Source organism: Parambassis ranga, chromosome 21 (assembly GCF_900634625.1).
Source record: "Parambassis ranga chromosome 21, fParRan2.1, whole genome shotgun sequence".
NCBI classification, from domain to species: domain Eukaryota; kingdom Metazoa; phylum Chordata; class Actinopteri; family Ambassidae; genus Parambassis; species Parambassis ranga.
Window position 1 is genome coordinate 2,191,425 of NC_041041.1, and position 20,479 is coordinate 2,211,903.

The 20,479-nt window shown below is 47.6% G+C and overlaps 6 protein-coding genes across 6 annotated transcripts; 4 read left to right on the plus strand and 2 right to left on the minus strand.

Moving 5' to 3' along the window:
* Window positions 1–843: 843 nt before the first annotated feature.
* fbxl3a (F-box and leucine-rich repeat protein 3a) lies at window positions 844–6,306 on the plus strand. The gene is made up of 5 exons (XM_028394005.1): window positions 844–1,114; window positions 1,785–2,165; window positions 2,262–2,384; window positions 3,110–3,281; window positions 3,372–6,306. Exons 2-5 carry the CDS (start codon window positions 1,785–1,787, stop codon window positions 4,010–4,012), a joined length of 1,317 nt encoding a protein of 438 aa, XP_028249806.1. The 5' UTR covers window positions 844–1,114; the 3' UTR covers window positions 4,013–6,306.
* Window positions 6,307–6,380: 74 nt separating this feature from the next.
* Window positions 6,381–8,970, minus strand: cln5 (CLN5 lysosomal BMP synthase). The gene is made up of 4 exons (XM_028393548.1): window positions 8,785–8,970; window positions 8,077–8,251; window positions 7,516–7,741; window positions 6,381–7,326 (listed from the first exon to the last, which is right to left on the minus strand). The coding sequence occupies exons 1-4, from the start codon at window positions 8,889–8,891 to the stop codon at window positions 6,839–6,841; spliced, it is 996 nt and encodes a 331-aa protein (XP_028249349.1). The 5' UTR covers window positions 8,892–8,970; the 3' UTR covers window positions 6,381–6,838.
* Window positions 8,971–9,822: 852 nt separating this feature from the next.
* On the plus strand, window positions 9,823–12,681 carry LOC114453832 (tubulin beta-4B chain-like). The gene is made up of 7 exons (XM_028433743.1): window positions 9,823–9,955; window positions 10,110–10,218; window positions 10,996–11,106; window positions 11,218–11,462; window positions 11,563–11,885; window positions 11,963–12,307; window positions 12,387–12,681. The coding sequence occupies exons 1-7, from the start codon at window positions 9,899–9,901 to the stop codon at window positions 12,532–12,534; spliced, it is 1,338 nt and encodes a 445-aa protein (XP_028289544.1). The 5' UTR covers window positions 9,823–9,898; the 3' UTR covers window positions 12,535–12,681.
* Window positions 12,682–12,965: 284 nt separating this feature from the next.
* LOC114426596 (glutamine amidotransferase-like class 1 domain-containing protein 3A, mitochondrial) lies at window positions 12,966–14,992 on the plus strand. Its single transcript, XM_028394104.1, has 4 exons — window positions 12,966–13,203; window positions 14,004–14,175; window positions 14,292–14,490; window positions 14,598–14,992. The coding sequence occupies exons 1-4, from the start codon at window positions 13,009–13,011 to the stop codon at window positions 14,791–14,793; spliced, it is 762 nt and encodes a 253-aa protein (XP_028249905.1). The 5' UTR covers window positions 12,966–13,008; the 3' UTR covers window positions 14,794–14,992.
* acod1 (aconitate decarboxylase 1) lies at window positions 14,890–17,281 on the minus strand. Its single transcript, XM_028394102.1, has 5 exons — window positions 17,209–17,281; window positions 16,914–17,075; window positions 16,700–16,789; window positions 16,420–16,619; window positions 14,890–16,038 (listed from the first exon to the last, which is right to left on the minus strand). The coding sequence occupies exons 1-5, from the start codon at window positions 17,218–17,220 to the stop codon at window positions 15,069–15,071; spliced, it is 1,434 nt and encodes a 477-aa protein (XP_028249903.1). The 5' UTR covers window positions 17,221–17,281; the 3' UTR covers window positions 14,890–15,068.
* Window positions 17,282–18,447: 1,166 nt separating this feature from the next.
* kctd12.1 (potassium channel tetramerisation domain containing 12.1) lies at window positions 18,448–19,743 on the plus strand. The gene has a single exon (XM_028394103.1). The coding sequence runs from the start codon at window positions 18,505–18,507 to the stop codon at window positions 19,372–19,374; it is 870 nt and encodes a 289-aa protein (XP_028249904.1). The 5' UTR covers window positions 18,448–18,504; the 3' UTR covers window positions 19,375–19,743.
* The last annotated feature ends 736 nt before the right edge of the window (window positions 19,744–20,479 follow it).

The following is a 20,479-nucleotide window of genomic DNA, read 5'->3' on the forward strand; positions in this document are numbered from 1 at the left end:
AAAATAGATCCTTCAAGGAGCACCAAATCAGAAACAAACCTCACAGTGAGACTGATAACAGCTGAACAATTTGAGGGGCCAGTCATTACACCAAATAAATGTGTGCACCTGTAATGCTTTTCCCTTAGTAGGAGGAGGAGGAGGAGGAAGGCTGGGGTTTGAATGACGGGAGGAAGAGTCAGTGAAACAGAGAGTGGAAAAAAGCAGCTGCTGTTAAATAAAAAAAGCTTAATACTTGTGACTCTGCTCTGTAATATCTGTGGTGGATGGAGTTGAATGGTAATAAACCAGGTTCTCTGTTTCGCAAAGTACACACTGTGTCGTCCCTTCATGAGTGGAGATTTACCATTAAATTACACATAAATACTCTTAATAAAACATATGTAAACATTAAGGTGTAGATCAGCAAAGAGGAGAAAAAAGACAGATGCATTACTCAGACATTTTTCTTGTTACTGATTTAAGATTTAACATTAAGAGAATAAACTAAGTTGGATAAACTTAGACTAAAGACTAAATCTCGAAAAGAGGTTTTCATCATAAACGTTTACATATTTAATAAATATACTTTTCATTCATTCCACACTTAATCTTAATCTTATTCTTAATTAGATTAAAAACTAAGATAAAGACATCAGGAAAAATATATTTTAGTAATACTACTACTAATAATAATAATAAAAATAATGATAATAAAATTATAATAAAATATCGAACTAATAATTATTTGATAAGATTCTTATCTTCTTCCTAGTTTCGTTTTTAACCGCCGAGTGAGTCATTACCCGAACATAGACGATCTCTACCAACAGCCATTTCGCATCACATTTCCCATGATGCACCGCTGCTGTCACAACAACACTTCGCCATTTCAGGTTTAGGGGGGCCGTGGCTCCCGCGAAAGAATTAGGTCAACCCAGGCGGAGGCAGCTTCTTCACTGAGAACGTTTCTGTTTGGGTTTCCACCGTCAGACGGTTCGGTTCTTGTGTTCCGATGCGTGTTATCTGGTTGGTGCGGATGAGCTTTTCCAGCGCGGGCCCGGGCTGAAGCGTGAAGTCAGTTGTCGGATTTTCCTGCTAACAGCTAGTAAGCTAGCTGTGTGTAAACAACAAGGTAGGCTGGGTAGCTGGGCAAGCTAGCAACGCTGTAGCTAAATAGCTAAATGTGTATATCCGTAAGAATTACGTGTCGAGTATGTTGTAAATAAAGCTTCAGGAATAATTTGGCCGCACGTCACACGAAGGTAATTTTACCAAATTAAGTAGCTAAACAGCTAATCTAGCTTGCAATACAGTTTTGCGCTGACATTTAGCAAGCTAACGTAGCTAACCGCTGCATGTATTGACACTGCGTTAGTAAAAGTGGGCAGATGTAAACACTTGATTAGTTTATTATTCAGATTAAACAAATCGTTTAACCCCTTCATGCTCTCTGATCTCTGTATTTACTTGACACGCTTCACATCTTTGCAGTCACATTTTTCCCTAACCACACAAACCGTGTGGCATGAAATGCTGGTGTGTATTTTAGATAAGATAACAGAAACCAACGCCAGATAAGAACAGCTGGTGTGGGCTCACCTGTAGGAACTTAAATCTGATTCACCAGGACCCATTAAAATGCACCTCAAAGAAACGCACACCTGCATATTCAGCATCATTGAACACATTAGAGCAGCAACAAAATAATTCAATAAATGGGGGAAAATGACCACTAACACCAGAGAGTGTAATGAACTGAAAACATGCTCCAGTTTTTAACGTTTGTTATGTTCGATTTTCAGATGAAACGGATGAAAGGAGGAGAGGAAGGTGGCCACAGCTCCTCCAGTAGGAGCTCCCCAGAGACTCGCAAGAAGGTGCGGAAGCAGACATGTGAGGAGGCGAAGGCAGCGGTGCCCGGCGAGACGCCAGACTGCGACTGGGCTCGGCTGCCTCAGGAGCTCCTGCTACACATCTTCCAGTACCTGCCGCTGCTGGACCGGGCGTATGCCTCTCAGGTGTGCCGTGGCTGGAACCAGGCTTTCCACATGCCCGAGCTGTGGAGGTGCTTTGAATTTGAGCTGAATCAGCCAGCTAGCTCCTACCTAAAAGCCACACATCCAGACCTCATTAAGCAGATCATAAAGAGGCACTCCAACCACCTGCAGTACGTCAGCTTCAAGGTGAGGGTGCAACTCCTGATATTGAGCTTTACGGTTTTTAGTTTTCTGCACCGTGTGGTTTTAAAAGTGTTGTTCTGTTTCTGAAACGACATCCAGGTGGACAGCAGCACCGAGTCTGCAGAGGCGGCCTGTGACATTCTTTCACAGCTGGTCAACTGCTCACTGAAGACCCTGGGGCTCATCTCTACAGCAAGGCCCAGTTTTATGGAGGTTCCAAAGGTAAAATTACCACTTTACACAGGGGCTCTGCATCTTTATAGTTTCCTGTTTTTAATGTTTGTCCTGGAAATGATGGTGTTTACTGTGCAGTCTGAGGCATTTAGAACAGTGTTATTTTTAAATTGTGGCTGGATCGGTTTTGTAGTCGTCTTGTCTGTGTGGGCATTGGGTGAAATGCAGTTTCTGTTCTCATGCATGGACACAAGGACACATTTGTAGTTACTCCCACAGCCTCAGAGGACGCAGGGTGATTTTCACGTAGCTGTTATTTTGGTCTCCTTTTTATGGGCTCTTGAAAATCACTGTGAACTAAGAAGAGCTAGTTATTGACTCATACTAGAAGCTGGTGTTTCTCACTGGAGAGCCTTCGCCTGATGATGTAGATAATGGAAATAATACACCTTTTTTAGTGTGTGGTCACGTTGAATGGTTGTAGGCAGAAACATGAATTAGTTATAATCCCTTTTGCAGAGCTCTTTGTCTCTGTAACATGTGACCAAAAGGATCTTTGCTGCTCATACAACATATTTGTGATGAGTGTAGCTCACTATGAGCAGGACCCAGCTCGTGCTATGAGGTGGCGTTACTACGTCAGTGGGCGGTTGGCCGAGGGCTCCACTGATGTCTGTTCTTCCTTCTGCTTCACACCCTGAAAGCACCAACAGACACTCATCACTACTAGGAACTCTTGTTGTTATCGTCGTTTTTGTTTTTTTTCTCTGCAGTCTCACTTTATCTCAGCCCTGACCGTCGTGTTTGTCAACTCAAAATCTCTGTCCTCGCTGAAGATCGACGATACCCCGGTGGACGATCCGTCCCTGAAGGTGCTGGTGGCGAACAACAGCGACACCCTGAAGTTGCTGAAGATGAGCAGCTGCCCACACGTGTCACCTGCAGGTACAGTTCAGAGGAAGAAGGTGCTGACATGTTTTCCATTCAGTGGCCTTATTCAGAGCCTGTAAACACTTCCCTGTGTGTGGTTTTCAGGGATCCTGTGTGTGGCGGACCAGTGTCATGGGCTGAGAGAGCTGGCGCTCAACTACCACCTCCTGAGTGACGAGCTCCTGCTGGCGCTCTCCTCGGAAAAACACGTCCATCTGGAGCACCTGCGTATTGACGTGGTGAGTGAGAATCCCGGCCAGCACTTTCACACCATCAAGAAGAGCAGCTGGGACGCCATGGTGCGGCACTCGCCCAAATTCAACCTGGTCATGTACTTCTTCCTCTACGAGGATGAGTTCGGCCCGTTCTTTAACGAGGAGATCCCCGTCACGCACCTCTACTTCGGCCGCTCTGTCAGCAAAGAGGTCCTGGGCCGCGTTGGCCTCCACTGCCCCCGTCTGGTGGAGCTGGTGGTGTGCGCCAACGGCCTTCGTCCTCTGGACGAGGAGCTGATCCGCATTGCGAAGCACTGCACCCAGCTGTCGGCCATCGGCCTGGGCGAGTGCGAGGTGTCCTGCAGTGCGTTTGTGGAGTTTGTGAAAATGTGCGGCCGGCGGCTGTCGCAGCTGTCCATCATGGAGGAGGTGCTGATTCCGGATCACAAATACAGCCTGGATGAGATTCACTGGGAGGTGTCCAAGCACCTGGGCCGGGTGTGGTTCCCGGACATGATGCCGACCTGGTAGAGCGAAGCTGGTGTGGAACATTCACAGCCTCCACGTTTGCATCGAAAAAGCCTTCAAATGCTCAGCTGCAGTGGGACGTTTGGTGCCAGCGTGGAGAGCAGAACGTAGAACTCCTGCGTTGGAGCGCAGGGATGATGATGCAGCGTGGACCGCTACAGTGTCACCATATCACACAAACACCACAGTACCCTCCCGCTTGTTGGCACCAGCGTAGATGGTGGAAAACCTGCTTCACCTTCTGTGCTGGCAGTCCCCCGGCAGGAGGCTCCTCCCCACATACCTGACAAAAACATGTTTTTACAACTGCACATTGATTAGGAAGTGGACATTGTAGCTTAAGATGAGAGGTGTGTGTGTGTTTTACAGCATTGTGGACTAAATTGGGGGCAATTAGGTGCACAATCGCTTGTTCCACTACCACTTGGCCTACATAAACCTGGTGTGAGATAACCGCTCTGCAGTCTGCAACACGACACGGCTTTGGAGGCTCACAGACAGCTGTGATGTCATTCGTATGTAGGATGAGGCAGGAGGAGGAGAGGGTCTCTTAACTTTGCAGAATAGTGGCTGAAACGTGTATATATAGATCTGTGTGTCTGTGATGTGAAAGTATAGAATGTCAATGGATTTTTTTTTTCCTCCTCGGCTCGGCTAATGATTTTTCTGTTTCGGTTAAAAGAAGGTTTCTGTACAGTCATAGATTTTCTAAGCACCTTAACGTGAAAACCAAAATGATAGTCAGGACACGGACCGAGTCCTCGCGGCCAAATGAAAGATTTGAGTGATTATTTATCCTGCTCTGGGAGCTCTGAGGAAGTAATGAAGCTATAATTACTGAGAAACACAAACATATTATGTGTAAATACAGACCGGTGTCTGCTGCTGTTGGCTGACAAAACATTAACATTACCTTTCGTGTGTTTCTCAGGTGCATTAAATGAATATATTTCCTATATATAGGTTTCATTTGTATCTTCTGCTATTTGCCTGTCGATGCTCTCTCTGTTCCCCTTTTGATTTTTTTTAGCTAACTCTGTATCGTCACAAACACAAAGGAGAGGGAGCAGCACTCACCCCCACACACACGATGCTCCTGCCTCGTTCATTCATTCATTCATTCATTCATTCATTACTTACAGTGGAAAGAGATTTGGCAATTCAGATGAGTGAAACAAACGTTTTTTCCTTTAAGAAGGAAGTCAAATGCATCTGTATATAAAACGCTGTGTGTTTGATTATTATGAATAGAAATGCACATATTTCTTTATGTCGCCCTCTGTCGGGGTCTGAAGTCTCTCTATGAACCGACAGCTTCAGCAGTCTTTTATAAAACCAGAGTGTGAGTTATCCTTTACTAGACGGATCTTTTCTTTCATACTGTAGTAGAGAAGTTAAGACGTGTAATTTATTGACCTGGAATCAGAAGAAGCCACCAGCAAGCAGACCTACAGGAAGTTTATGATGATGTTTTTTTGCTTTTTACATGTTGGGCTTCATACAGAAGGTCCACTACCACAAACTTTTCATCTTTTCCACTTTAGGGATGGTGGATATTTTTCTGATATCGCTGATGACTTTCCTGTAGTGGGATTTAATCTTATTAAATTGGGTAATCATGCAGCGCAGATAGCAGCTAGGCTAGCAGTTTCTGCCACTAATAACCTGCCCGTGATGTAATGATGTTTTTTGCGATGCGTTTAGTCGGTGTCAGCTTATCTGCTGATGTCTTAGAGAATTTATTTTGTAGCGTTTAAAACTCGAGTGTGTGAATTTGGTTTATGAAAAGAAAACACTACACACTTATTTTGTGTTAATTGAAAGTTGCTGGTAGTGGACAAAGTTTAAGACACAACATTGTAAACAAAGAACAATTCCTTGGTGCGACACACTCTTGACTTCTGATTGAACTATATCATGGCGTCTGTGTAGAGTCCTGTGCTCGTGTACATTTAGCGTCGAAGTGACTGAGTGCAGTGATGCCTGATGTCTGAGTGAGCGCCGCTTTAATCTCTTTCCTGTTGACCTTTTATGGGAACATTCAGCTCAGACAATCACCGCAGACTGAGAGGCTGAAATGATTTCATCGTAAACGCGCCTCTGTGTTTTTAACGTCTTTGGTTTAGAGAGTAACTCCAGTGAGTTTATTTAGGAGTGAACTGGTGTTGACGTCCTTTAGTTCTGCTTCTGTATGGAAAATGCTTCGTCTGCTTTGCTTTACTGGTCGCCTGTCTTGAAATTACAATGATTGTTTTTGGACATGTGATCTTATACTGTAATAAAAAATTGTAAATGTACTCTTTAAGTGTCATTGTATTATTTCAGAGAGAGCTGTTTTAAAGTGTTTTCTGCATTAATATGACCCCAAACAGCAGATTTTCACACATTTATTTGAAAATATTAACATGTCAAAACTGAAATTATTTCAAAATATATACACTTAACAGCAAGCTGTATCACCTTAATTATTCTGTATGTTTTTATTTCATGAATGCAGACGGTGCCTCTCTGTAACCTCACTGTGTAATCACTGAAATATGACAGAACGAGCAGTAGGTCAGTTAAAACAGTCAGAAAAGCACCAGACGCTCGTCTGTTTAATGCAAATTTGAGTTTTTCTGCCACTTCAAGAAGCTTCAGAAGCAGAAATATTTCGTCAAAAGCAAAACAAAGTGTGTGTAGGCTGTCAAGTGTGGATGTAAACAACGTGTGGAAGGAAGCTGAATGAAGGGAAACCTGTCTTTAAGGAGCAGTGGCCATCTGTAGGTGAGGAGCTCAGCCAGCTTCTGCTGCGTCACCACCGACATCATCTTTGGTCGAGTCTGGACGTTAAGGCAAAGGCACCTCTTCGTATGTGATCTGCATGTACGGCGCTTTCATCGGCAGGTGCCAGTACTCAAAGTTGTAATAGAGGTAGAAGCTCTTGTCCAGCACCACCTTCTTGTAAGCCTCCAGCAGGCTGAAGGCGAGGTCTATGAACGACTGGTGCGGCCTGAACGCGTGGTAGAACTTGCGGATGTCCGTTGCCAGGTTTTCTAGAGCGGGCTGTCCGAATATGGCGCTGTCGTTACCCAGGTACGTGGGCTCCCCGCTGTACAGGTAGATCTTGGTGTAGTTGGTCTGCGACCGGCTGGACAGTTTGGCACCCAGCTCCGTCAGCTTCCTGTATGTGCGGTGGACGAACTGGGAACAGTCGTAGGACTCGAACCACACGGAGGCGTTGGGGCCGGGGTCAGAGCGAACCGTCCACGTCTCGTAGTAGATCCCTGTCTCGTTGTCGTCCTGCACCCAGCGGGCCATGTCGTTGAACTGTCTCCCTGAAGACAGACAAAAAACTCATCTCAACACCAGGACCAACAGGTTCCTCCTGATGCAGACCAGGAACAGGGACCAGCAGACCGGACACAGGGAGTGCATCTGGCTTTTTAAAATAGCTATATAGATCATACCATGTTATTGTCTGCAGCCTTATCCGCTCACGGTGTCCCTGATGTCTGACATCTTACCAGTGATCTCTCCTATCTTCTCCAGCGTGCCGTTCTGGGACCAGTGTACGTCGTCGATGCCTTGGAAGAAGCAGGCCGCTCCCTGGTTGCACCAGAACGGCGCGCTCACCTCCGGCCTGAGGTGAGGGAAGGTGCAGTTCCCCAGCTGGAACAGCTCGTACCACTCCATGGTGAAGTTGTCCCCCGTCTCTGAGCTGCTGAAGCCGATGGCATCATGCATGATGTGCTGTGGACAAGATGCAAACATCACGCTGTGTGTGTGTGTGTGTGTGTGCAGCAGCTGTGTTTCTATGAATAGAACACAGCTGCACCTCTATTATAAACAGCCTCACTTTATATAATTGCCTGCAGCCTCGTGGTTCCTTCTATTTGATTCTGTCTGATTTTTGGTTATTTGTAACTGTGTGACACACACACACTCCTCAGCAGCAGCAGCTGTGTGGTACCAGCAGCAGCAGCTGTGTGGTACCAGCAGCAGCAGCTGTGTGGTACCAGCAGCAGCAGCTGTGTGTGGTACCAGCAGTACCATCCTGAGCAGCTAAACCACAGAGAAGAACTCACAAATTTCCCCAGCAGGTCTCCGTACTTGAACTCCCACACCGGCGTCTGCAGACGATAGACCGAGACGACGTCGCTGTCTCTCATGTAGGGAATCCGTCCATCGGGGTCGCCGGTGGGGCAGAACGGGTAGAGAGCCTGACAGTAAGAGTCCACATCCGGCCGCCGGTCGAAGCGCCTGCTCATCACATGACACAGGGTCAGTCAGTGAGAAGTCACCAGAGACACTCAGAGTTTTTCACTGAATGTTACACAAGTTAGTAGAATGTTCTGTATGTTTATATAAATATGAGCAGGACAGCAGCAGATTTTTGGAAGAACTAAAGATGTATGAGGCAGAAATATTTGACATTTATTTCTTCATGAAAATGATCCAATATTTCATGTGTGAGTGGTAAATATGTGAAGCTTTGCTTTCAGTGTCTGCTGTGAAACTACTCAAACTCATGTGTTTTAATAACAAGCTGTCATATGACCACAAACTGAAATAATTATGTTAAAATACATTCAAATGAAAAAAGCCCAAAGTTTCTGAAGTCACGTGAACGCACCACACGAACTTCTGCAACTTTCCCTAATTGTTTAGAATGAAACAACTTCAAAAAGTGTCTGATGCGAGAAAAGTCGTACATTTAGTCACATGACCGCCGCCGCGGCGCAGACGGACGGACGTGCGGTGTGTGTGTGTGTGTGTGTGTGTGTCCTCCTCACCTGTACGGGACGGGCCACTGCTGCTCCGCGTTCAGCCCGATCGAGGCGACAACGTGTAGAAACAACAACAGCAGCTTTGAACCCAGAACAGCCGCAGCGTGAGACATGACGCAGCTCCGGACACACACCAGGCAGAAGTTCCGATGATTGCCTTCCCATGATTCCGCCCCACCGAGCGCACTTCCTCATTCTGGGTCACGTGGTTTTGTTGACGATCCAGGTCACGTGACGACACAAAAAATTCGTTTTTAATTTTTTTTTAAAGTGTTTTTATTTTTACGAGTTTATATTTGAATATGTATTTTAAATAAATGTTTTTATTACTTAAAATAATTAATTAGTAATGAATTACTTATATATTCATTTTACTTTTATGCTGTATCCCACTCTATTGTATTTAACGCTATTGTATATTTTACTGGTAGTTTACTTTGTAATGTATATTGTTTTATCTTATCTTACTAACTCTAATATAAATTATTTTAAAAAATAGTTGTAAAAAAAATAGCAAAAAATGTTTATTGTAGTTATTTCTTGTTATTTGTAGTACTTTGCTTTATATATTTGTGTATAGAAGTTTTTACAATTTCTTAATAATTTATTTAAAACATAACAGAAGAGGGAGATAAACAGTTGAAATAAAAATAAAAATGGAAAAAAAATATATCAAAAGGCGATTATTCAGAATCATCATCTATGTTGACCCTTTTTGTCTTATCCACAGTGTGTTAAACACTTTTTTATTTGTGCACCTGGCGACACCTTTGTGCCCTTGATTGATTGAGAGTAAAGAGTTGTTGCATGTTTCCGGTAAATACGATATGTTTATTGTCCTTTTGTGTCCCCGGGTGCAGTAACCCGAGTATCCCTGGTCTGTCTCCGTAGAGACGCTGTTGTTGGTTTTAAGTTACCAGGGTAACCGAGCCTAGTCGACAGTTGCGTCAGCCAATCAGATGGATGCTTCGTTTTGATTGACATCTGGTTCCTCCAATTGCATTCGCGAGCCCTCCCTTGGTGGCAGCGCGCCTACGTTCCCCTGTTAGTCCGTTAGCGGAGCGTCGAGCGTGAACAACTTTATCTTTGTGCGGTCAAAAGTTTTACATTCAAGCTAAAAATGAGGGAGATCGTTCATCTGCAGGCTGGTCAGTGTGGAAACCAAATCGGAGCTAAGGTTAGAACAGCTTTGGTTCAAACGTGACGCCTTATTTCACTTAAAAATGTACATTTATTTTGGGCGGGCTGCTAGCTGATTTAGCGTTACCGCTAATGATAGCGCCACAGTGTGCTAGTTAGCATGCTAATATAATCTCTCTGTTCGGTTCTAGTTCTGGGAGGTGATAAGCGACGAACATGGGATCGACCCGTCCGGGACTTATCACGGGGACAGCGACCTGCAGCTGGAGCGGATCAACGTCTACTACAACGAGGCAACAGGTGAGCTTCACTTTCTGTCGGGACCCGCTGCCCGGAGCCACACGGTCAGATTAGCTGTTTTCTAGGTGAGTCAAGGTAATTCAATACACCTTATGGAGACGTTGTTAGTACCGCGGAGCTCCAGCAGGGGGGTTATTATGTCACTATAAGGCCCGAGACATGAGTCCTGAAGTCAGTGGGCCTTTCCTGATCCCGCTTCCTAGCTACAGACGCTCAGTATCCATGACAACAAATAAACAAACAAACCCCCCGAGCTAACAAACACCCAGGAGTTAGCTTCACGTTTCCTAAGAACAGCATTTGAAAAAAGAGAAACTGCTGAAGACAAGAAAAATATGAAGTTGTAATCAGTTGAATGATAATTAGTATGGCCGCATATAATGCTTAAAGTCTGATCAACAAGTGGACTAGATCTGCTGTCTCCATGGCGACACAAGTGTTTATCAATTGCCCCTAGCTGCCGCTCCTTTGTCCCTCTCATGGGGGAGTTCCAATGTAAATACATTCATTGTCACCCTCCGCTAACTGCTTTGTGGTTCCAAACCAAAGCACTCAGGAGAAAAAAAAGTCCAAACCTGTGAGAAGCTCTCTCACAAAGCCGGTTTGACTCGGCTTTGAGGGTCACATTGAGAGAAATTGTAATGTCATTGGGACTGCGACCGGGTCTCAGTAGAACTAAAATGTGGGTCAAATATGCTTTACTTGCTTTATTTAATGCAGACTAACAGTAAGCACCATCTTACAGCGTAATTGTTTCATCACGGTTTCTGTTATCAGGTGGCAAGTATGTTCCCCGCGCAGTGCTGGTGGACCTGGAGCCAGGGACGATGGACTCTGTGAGGTCTGGACCCTTTGGTCAGGTGTTCAGACCAGACAACTTTGTCTTTGGTGAGCATACAAATGAAGCTGGCTGATAAAATCTCATTCTCACTCAAAGTGTCATGTGTTTTAAATAGGATAAGAGCAGCTGTGAAAGATTTCTGTATGTGTGTATTTCAGGCCAGAGTGGAGCAGGTAATAACTGGGCTAAAGGCCACTACACTGAGGGGGCTGAGCTGGTGGACTCCGTCTTGGATGTTGTGAGGAAAGAGGCGGAGAGCTGTGACTGCCTGCAGGGCTTCCAGCTCACACACTCCCTGGGAGGAGGAACCGGCTCCGGCATGGGTACCCTGCTTATCAGCAAGATCCGAGAGGAGTATCCGGACCGCATCATGAACACGTTCAGCGTGGTGCCCTCACCCAAGGTTCAGATTACACATCCGGATATTGTCAGATCTGGCCTCGTGCCTGCTGTGTTTTAACACAGTTTCATCTTCTTCCCTTTGTTCCCTCTCCATCCTGCAGGTGTCTGACACAGTGGTGGAGCCGTATAACGCCACCCTGTCCGTCCACCAGCTGGTAGAGAACACAGATGAGACCTACTGCATTGACAATGAGGCCCTGTATGACATCTGCTTCCGCACACTGAAGCTCACCACTCCCACCTACGGTGACCTCAACCACCTCGTCTCAGCCACCATGAGCGGAGTGACCACCTGCCTGCGCTTCCCCGGCCAGCTCAATGCTGATTTGAGGAAACTGGCCGTCAACATGGTGCCCTTCCCCAGGCTGCACTTCTTCATGCCAGGCTTCGCCCCCCTGACGAGCCGTGGCAGTCAGCAGTACAGGTGGGGAGGCCGGACCCGACTTTTCAAGCTCGTGCTCCCAAGTTGTTTTACTTATCAAAATGCGTTGTTTTTTTTAGGGCGCTGACCGTTCCTGAGCTCACCCAGCAGATGTTCGATGCCAAGAACATGATGGCGGCTTGTGACCCTCGCCACGGCCGCTACCTCACAGTTGCCGCCATCTTCCGCGGCCGCATGTCTATGAAGGAGGTGGACGAGCAGATGCTGAACGTGCAGAACAAGAACAGCAGCTACTTTGTTGAGTGGATCCCCAACAATGTCAAAACAGCCGTGTGCGACATCCCTCCACGCGGCCTCAAGATGGCCGCCACTTTCATCGGCAACAGCACGGCCATTCAGGAGCTCTTCAAGCGCATCTCAGAGCAGTTCACTGCCATGTTCCGCCGTAAGGCCTTCCTCCACTGGTGAGTAGAGCACGCTGAAGGAGGAAATGTGCTGACCCGCTCTTGGCCCTGTAGCTAACATAATGCCTGTTCTGTTCAGGTACACGGGGGAGGGCATGGACGAGATGGAGTTCACCGAGGCAGAGAGCAACATGAACGACCTGGTGTCTGAGTACCAGCAGTACCAGGAAGCAACTGCTGAGGACGAGGGAGAGTTTGAGGAGGAGGGAGAGGAGGACATGGGATAGACGCCTGGCAGGACCTTTGTCTTTCTATGCAACAGTTAGAGCTGGAGTTCTGATGGTTCTAATAGCTTTATAGTTAAATTTCTCTTCATGTTGTGTGTGTTTCCTTTTCTGAATAAAGTTTGTAAACCTTTTATTGGAAAAAAGACACTTTCACAGTGTGTGTATATTGGCCATACCAACAGGTACAGTGTCATTAAAAATATTAAATTACTTAATTATTAAATGCATATATAAATATAATACTTTTGTTTTTTATTGCAAATTGGATCAAAAGATGAAATAATACAATGACGCTCTGGTGAAAAACTAAAATAGACTAATCCATATAAAGCCTGTGCGGGACTTTCAGGCAGTGCTCAGGGCTATACACCAGGTGGCGCTGACGCGCCGACAAGTCTGAGCACACACAGGAATTCAGAGCGCAGAAGAAGAGAAGCCGAACAGTGGGGGTGTCCTCTGCGCTGACAGTCCGCCATGCTCACCCTGCTGCACCACTGTGGACGCAGCCTGCTGACACCGAGGAGCTTCCAGGCCGTGACGACGAGTTATTATTCCACGCAGATGGGGAAGCGCGTGGCCGTGGTGCTGGCGGGCTGCGGGGTTTACGATGGCAGCGAGATCCACGAGGCCTCCGCAGTTTTGGTTCATCTGAGCAGAGGAGGCGCAACAGTAAGAGGATAAGCTTCAAGCCGTGCGTGTGTGCGTGTGCGTGGAAAGTGTCTCACTTTGTTTTCGTTAGCTTTCCGTGCAGCTACATGCTAACTGACTGACAGGTGAAAGTTTCACCGCAGTTCCGGGTTTCAGGTTAATATTATATTGACTCCAGCAGCGTCTCATTAAGGGCAATGTAATCAATCACCGATGGCATGACACACTGATTAACAATACAAGGTCACTTTCAGACAGTGATGATCAAACAATCCAGACTTTAGCAGCACACCTTTTGCATGCACCTTAATCATTTATTTTATAAAATAGAGGTACGAAATATCCTTAATGTCATGTGACCATGTGCCTCCAAGCTGCATTTAATGCTACACAAAAACTCTTCTTCTTCTATTTGAGGGCTTTCCTTTCTTTTATATTAAGATTTTATGTAAAAATATTTTTAATTTATTGAATATTTTGAAAATGTATCCATCCAACAGTCAATAACTAATAGTTCTTTCCTTGAGCTTGAGAGCTTTTGCATGGAAAATTTTAGAAAAACGACTTTAAAGTTCAAAAGAGGGAGTTACAGATAATAATGTCTGAATGGTTTAGTCCCTTTAGTTTAACATGAGATGTTGGTTGATGCACGACCATCCTCAGTGACTGAGGATCTGTTTTCATGTTGTTCTGATCCAGATTTAACATCTGTGTGGATGAGATGTTGCATTTAAGGAACCATTTATGTTATTGGTGTATGAGCTCAGCAGGTTTATAGTCGTTGATATTTTGTGCTCCTGCCCCCTTTTTATCACCTGTAGGTGAGCATGTTTGCCCCCAACATTGAGCAGATGCACGTGGTGGATCACCTGAAAGGAGCTCCATCTGAGGAGAAGAGAAACGTGTTGGTGGAGAGCGCGAGGCTGGCCCGTGGAAACATCCAGGACCTGTCCAAACTCAGTGCCAAAGAGCACGACGCTGTTATATTCCCAGGTTTGTTCATGGCGGTCTGTGTCGTTACACGATAGCGTGGCGAGGCCGACACTGCCGTCTGCAGCAGGGAAGTCTCCAAAATCTCCCCCTCCGCCTTGTTTTTGGATGTTTTGCAGGTGGTTTCGGAGCAGCTAAGAATCTGTGTACGTGGGCAGTGCAGGGGAAGGACTGCTCCGTGAATGAGGAGGTCAAGGCCGCTCTGCAGGCGTTCCACAGTGAAGGCAAAGCCATCGGCCTCTGCTGCATTTCACCTGTCCTGGCAGCCAAAGTGTTTCCAGGCTGTGAGGTCACTGTCGGCGTTGAAAAGGACGATAAGTGAGTCCAGTGTTTCAGCACCTCCTGTTATTGAGTCCATGATACTGCCACCGCCACGCTTCACTACCGACATGAATCTGTTAGTCACAGGGGTTGTTTTCTCTCAGGTATCCAGACACCACTGACACCGCGGCGGCCATCAACCAGCTGGGCTGCAAACACGTGAGCAAGAGCGTCGGCGAGAGCCACGTGGACGAGAAGAACAAGCTGGTCACCACCTGTGCCTTCATGTGCGACGCGCCGATCCACGAGATCTTTGACGGGATTGGATCGATGGTACAGGGCGTCCTGAAGCTCGCTTGAACCTCCGAACCCAGGGGGGGGAAGGGATTTGGGAGGGCTGAGCTGATGTGAGGTGGACACCCGGAGTAGAAAAGCACTTCCAGATACTCAGCGTGCTCATATTCATGTGTGTGTAGCAGGTTTAATGTAACTCATGATCAGATCTCACAGAATCAACAGCAGATTGTACAAAGAAAATACAATAAAATGAAAAGTGAGAGTCAGCTTTGTTTATTTTAGACTCTAATAACTCTGAGAACATATTTACATGGTGTTTCGTTATGATTATAATATAGTCAGATTCTGTGTGAGCTCAGAGTCTCTCCGTGCTGTAGAACTGCTCTGTTCGTCATCCTCAGATATGAACTCAGCACTGAGCTCTCTCTCACCCTCTCAATGTCCCCTATCGCATACAGGACACCCCCCACCCCCTCTGTGCACAGCACCGAGGACGCGTTCACACTGAACTTCTCCACCAGGTCCTCCTGACTCAGCGGCTTCCTCCAGTGGCCGTAGAAGGTGTCACACCTGGCTGCGTGCCTCTGCCCCTGGTGCGTTTCTATCTCCACCTCACAGTACATCTTGTCAAAGCTGGGCTGGTTCTCCTCGGGCGTCTCCACCTTCACTTTGCTCAGGAGCTCCCTCAGAGCGGGTCGGCTGATTTGAGCATGGTGGAAGGAGTCCACGGTCACTTTGTTGTCCAGCAGAGCGGAGCAGGCGTTGAACTGGAATGAGTGTCTGGCCTGGTGCTCTGTGGCAGGTAGGGGGCAGTTGACGTATTTGGATAGGGGAACTCGGAGCGTGACGCTGCGGATCAGGCTCGGGTCAAAGGGCCCGTCTGTGTTTTGAAGCTTCACACGAGCTGCCAGAGCTGCATCCACGACCCAGTGCATCCCCAGGTGAGCCGGGATGCGCTTGAACGCCACATCCTGATCCTCCAGGATCCATCTGAAGCCACCAGAAGCAGAGTCTGCCATCGCTGCGGGACTGTAGTCCTTGTAGTAAACCCCAAACCCCGAGTGCATGTCCAGTATGGCCGGATTCCCCTCCAGTCCCGCCAAAGCCAGCTGGGCCGCCTCCAGGCCTGTCCGAGCAGCGTTCCCTATGTGGAGAGGTTTGGTCTGAGTGGCAGCGTTCGCCAGCGGAGCCCCAGCAGAGGAGGCGGCGATGGCCAGAGCGTGGCAGCACTGAGCCGGGGACAGACCCAGGAGCTTGGCTGAGGCCGCAGCGCTGCCCATCACACCAACCACGCTGGGAGGATGGAACCTGAGAGGACGGAGACCACAGAGACATGAGGATCTGGATCCATCTTCAGGAGCGATGGAGGAGGTTTGAGAAACTTTTTATTTATTCCTGGATTTGTTTGTTTATTAAATACATTAGCCTTGATGCTCCATGAGTAATGACACTCGACTTTATAATCATCATGACAGTTCTCACTCTTCCAACACAGACAGAAACACACAAAGAAGAGGATGTGAAACCCAAAGAACCATCAAACCAGCAGAGAGGAACACAGCAGAACACTAACCCACCACAGCTCTGTGGTTTTTTCACCACTAGAGGCAGCTGTTGCACTTTTTGTTTTGTAGTTTGGGTGAACTGGCCCTTTAAACTACAGCAGTGCTCAGATGGGTGCAGACTCACCTCTCGGGGATGTTGTAGGCCTCCGTGGAGAACCTCATCAGTCTGCCCTGCACCTCAATGCCGACGTTGAAGGCCAGCAGCAGATCCAGGCCGGAGGGCGGGCGGGGCAGCGTCTCCACCAGGGCCAGCAGTGCGGGCAGCACAGCTCCTGACGGATGAGTCGCGGGGTGCCACGTGTCGTCAAAGTCCATGGAATGAACCTGGCATCACAGAGTGAGACGGCTGTTGAACAGAGGTGCTTCCTCTGCACGCTGCGAGGCTTAACTTCAAACTAACTTACTGCGATTCCATTGACGAATGCAGCGTAGTGAGGAGGGAGAGCGACGTCTGCTTTCCCCCAGACGCTGCTCCTCTCCTCAGATGTGAACATCTGATAAATTACAGAAGAACAAACTGACACAAATCAACACAGCAGCCGTGGACACAGTTCAGTAAAGACACAGGAATGAGGGTATGTTTGTGTTTTCATGCACCTGCGGCCCAGTTCACTGTACCTGGCTGTACTTGAGAGCCTTGTTGAAGACAGCTGTCCTGGTTCCCAGCAGCCCCACGCCCAGGGTGTCCAGCATCATCCGTTTGCTCCTGGTAATCACACCATCTGTCAGCTGCGTGGTGTTCAGTGCATGGATGGCAGCTCCAAAGCTCTCTGTAATACCCTGCAGAGGTGAAACGGGGTCAGTCAGTCAGTCCAGACCAGACCTGCTCCTGAAGGATCTGTAGCATCTCCTCCAGAAACACCAGAAACACTGAAACCCTTCATTAACCAGCAGTCGCACACAGCAGCCGTACCTTGCGCAGCATTGTTGTTGTTCTCTCTTGGAGTGACAGATCAGTGAAGTACCCCGGGCTTTTATAGTCTGAGGGCGAGTCAAGCAAATTTCCAAAGTGGCTAAAAATCCACCGTGATGAGAAGTGGGAACTTTCACAATGACTGCACGGCGTCTCCTCATCGTTACTGGTCTTGTTGTGAAATCTGGATGTTTTAAATGACAGAGTGTGGACATTAAAGGATGAGGGAGGACAAAAACTCCATGCTAATGGGAAGTTTGAACAGGGAAATGACAAACGCTCACAGTCACATGACACAGGATGTGACCTCCAACTGCTCACAACACCAAACACTCTGTAGTTGTTTAAGTAAGCAAATTCTTTGTATGTTGTGTTTTTAATACAAGAGACAACTCCTGTCTCTTTATCACGTGTTATCTGATGAATTCAGAAAGCATTTCTGATTCACATACAAAGGGTTAAACAAAGACTGGCTCAGTTTGTGGGCGTCTTAATTCCAACATAAAGAAATGACACTGATTATTAACTTAAAGGTACAGTGATGGATGTTTGTCGCCCCCTTCTGGCAACAAGAGTAATCACACAAACACTAAAGAAAAAAACAAAAAAGAACCAAAAAAAAAAGGATCAATACGTATATTTTGGCGTTAAAACTTCATTTTCCATCCATCCAGAGAACATAAATCCAGGAAAACCAAACTTCACTTTCAGGATCTTTAAATTGATTCTATGATACGATAAATGGTGAAAAACATCTGTGTGTGTGTGTGTGTGCTGGCTGCGTTTCCATCCTCGTTACAATGGGTGTCACTCTTTCCATATTTTCCAGACATGTCTTAAAGCAATAACTCCTGCAGCTTGTGTGTTTCTGTTGAGTCTGACTATAACCATCATTTCAGGCTGTTTGATTAATTAACATAATCAATAATTAATACTAAATCAGCTACTTAGATATTCATGACAGGCAGGTCAGAGAGAAGCAAATAACTCACAGCTGCGGGTGGTTTGCTTTAACACACACACACACACACACACAGGCATGTAAATATATGGAGAGAGAGAGTGTGTGTGTGTAAATAGCGGGAGCTGCACTGGCACTCTTGACAGCGCAGTCATCCAACAGTTAAATGTTTATTCACTAGTCAAGCCCCCTCTTCCAGGCGCACGCGCACGCGCACACACACCAGCCAGGCTTCATAAAACGAGCCGCCGCAGAGTTCCCTCAGTGTTTCCACTGATCCCGCGTCAGAGGGCTCAGACTCAGAGAGGGGGAGAGAGAGAGAGAGAGAGAGAGAGATGGCACTGGCCGACACGGAGCGCGGGGCGCCCGGCTGCGGCGGGGACTCCTCCGGGGCCCTGTTTTCAGAGATCATCGAGCTGAACGTGGGCGGACAGGTTTATGTCACCAGGCACAAAACTCTGGTGGCCGTGCCGGACTCGCTGCTGTGGACCATGTTCAGCAAGAAGTCACCCAAGGAGCTGGCGAGGGACAGCAAAGGGCGCTTCTTCCTGGACAGGGACGGCTTCTTGTTCCGCTACATCCTCGACTACCTGCGAGACCTGAACCTGGTCCTGCCGGACTACTTCCCTGAGAGAAGTCGGCTGCAGAGGGAGGCGGACTTTTTCCAGCTGCGGGACCTCGCAAAGCGCCTCAGCCCGCGGGTGAGTAAGGACAACTCAATCAGCGAGGAGATCAGCCAGAGCGACACGGAGGACGGCGCGCAGCAGGGCTCCTCCGGCGCCATGGAGACTTTACGCACCATGTCCGTCAGCGGGGCCATGCGCTCCCCGTCCCTGGACTCCAGAAAGTCGGGCTATATTACGATAGGATACCGCGGCTCGTACACTATTGGCAGAGACATCCAGACCGACGCGAAGTTCAGGAGAGTGGCGCGCATCACGGTGTGCGGGAAGACGTCTCTGGCCAAGGAGGTGTTTGGGGACACGCTGAACGAGAGCAGGGACCCGGACAGACCTCCGGAGAGATACACGTCCCGCTACTATCTCAAGTATAATTTTCTGGAGCAGGCGTTTGACAAGCTGACAGAGGTGGGCTTCCACATGGTGGCCTGCAGCTCCACGGGCACCTGCGCCTACACCAGCAACGACCCAAACGAGGACAAAATCTGGACCAGCTACACCGAATACGTGTTCTGCCGGGAATAACCGGCACAGCGCGCCGTGCTGATGTAAATATCTCACAGCCTGGACTGGAATGTGTGTACAGATTGTTGCACTGTGTTGTGCTGGGTGGGTCTTTGGAGGAGTGGGGGGGCTGTGGATGCTCAGAGCATCACTTCATCCAGCAGCATCCCATCACAGAGCTGCATCAGTGTCCCAGTCAGCTCTGACTCAGTGCTGGCATCCAGGAACATTAGTATTCAGTGTCAGTGTAACTTCTAGGCTCGCTCCATCACTTGTTTGGCCCAGTTTTGTATGATCTGATATCAGTTCCATCACTGACATGATTGTACGTGTGGTGTTGGTAGATTTGTATTTGTACTTGTTCCGACTGAATAAAGATCTTCTACTCTTGCTCTTCTCAGCCCTCTGCTGCTCATCATGTCTCCTCTTCACAGAATCACCCTTTTAAAATCAGAGGGAGGTGTGGGAGGTGCCCCCCCCCCCCACTCAAGAACCGTCACCACGTCGTCACAGATGTGGCAGCTGCTGTGAACTCCTGCTCTTTATTTCACGGCCGTTACAGGAAAAAAATAAATATCTGCACACCTGACATGTAAACACGGCAGCAGGCTCCGGCTCCACCTTTCCATTTTATCCATTCTGTCACACGAATTCAGCTGCGAGGATGCAAATAGTGCAGCTGTGCACACATGATGTCATTATCATTTCAAGTGTAAACAATGAAAGGGTCCAGCTGCACACAAACACAAGGGTGTCCTCTGCCAGGGGCCGCCGCTGAATGGAGCCTGGATCGCTGCACCTCAGTGCTGCAGGAGAGCAGAATCATTTCCCAGGCCAGTCCTGGATTAAAAAGCTTACATTCAAAGCCAAGGGTGAGATTATATGCTGGGTTTATAGCGGCATAGCCCTCTGTGGGGGGTCCGGGGGGATGCAGAGGGAGGATCATCTGGTTTTCTGGCTCTCAGAAGTTGGACTGAATGTCCACATGTTGTGGTCTGAATTTAGACAAAGATGGCTGAGCTCCTGCAGGCCGGCTCACCGTCCAGGCCACCATTATTAATGTGATCAGTAACACCTGAGCCGTGTGAAAACACACTGAAATGTTTGTCATTTGGACCAAGCTGTT

Coding starts and splice junctions, on each gene's coding strand:
- fbxl3a (XM_028394005.1), top strand. CDS start 1,785: ATGAAACGGATGAAAGGAGGAGAGGAAGGTGGCCACAGCTCCTCCAGT. Junction 2,166..2,261: donor TGCAGTACGTCAGCTTCAAG/GTGAGGGTGCAA, acceptor AACGACATCCAG/GTGGACAGCAGCACCGAGTC. Junction 2,385..3,109: donor GTTTTATGGAGGTTCCAAAG/GTAAAATTACCA, acceptor TTTTCTCTGCAG/TCTCACTTTATCTCAGCCCT.
- cln5 (XM_028393548.1), bottom strand. CDS start 8,891: ATGTCTCACGCTGCGGCTGTTCTGGGTTCAAAGCTGCTGTTGTTGTTT. Junction 8,252..8,784: donor CAGTGGCCCGTCCCGTACAG/GTGAGGAGGACA, acceptor TGTGATGAGCAG/GCGCTTCGACCGGCGGCCGG. Junction 7,742..8,076: donor GAGACCTGCTGGGGAAATTT/GTGAGTTCTTCT, acceptor TCTTGTCCACAG/CACATCATGCATGATGCCAT.
- LOC114453832 (XM_028433743.1), top strand. CDS start 9,899: ATGAGGGAGATCGTTCATCTGCAGGCTGGTCAGTGTGGAAACCAAATC. Junction 10,219..10,995: donor CTACTACAACGAGGCAACAG/GTGAGCTTCACT, acceptor TTCTGTTATCAG/GTGGCAAGTATGTTCCCCGC. Junction 11,886..11,962: donor CGTGGCAGTCAGCAGTACAG/GTGGGGAGGCCG, acceptor TGTTTTTTTTAG/GGCGCTGACCGTTCCTGAGC.
- LOC114426596 (XM_028394104.1), top strand. CDS start 13,009: ATGCTCACCCTGCTGCACCACTGTGGACGCAGCCTGCTGACACCGAGG. Junction 14,176..14,291: donor CGACGCTGTTATATTCCCAG/GTTTGTTCATGG, acceptor GATGTTTTGCAG/GTGGTTTCGGAGCAGCTAAG. Junction 14,491..14,597: donor GGCGTTGAAAAGGACGATAA/GTGAGTCCAGTG, acceptor GTTTTCTCTCAG/GTATCCAGACACCACTGACA.
- acod1 (XM_028394102.1), bottom strand. Junction 16,790..16,913: donor AGGCTCTCAAGTACAGCCAG/GTACAGTGAACT, acceptor GTAATTTATCAG/ATGTTCACATCTGAGGAGAG. Junction 16,039..16,419: donor GCCTACAACATCCCCGAGAG/GTGAGTCTGCAC, acceptor CCGTCCTCTCAG/GTTCCATCCTCCCAGCGTGG.
- kctd12.1 (XM_028394103.1), top strand. CDS start 18,505: ATGGCACTGGCCGACACGGAGCGCGGGGCGCCCGGCTGCGGCGGGGAC.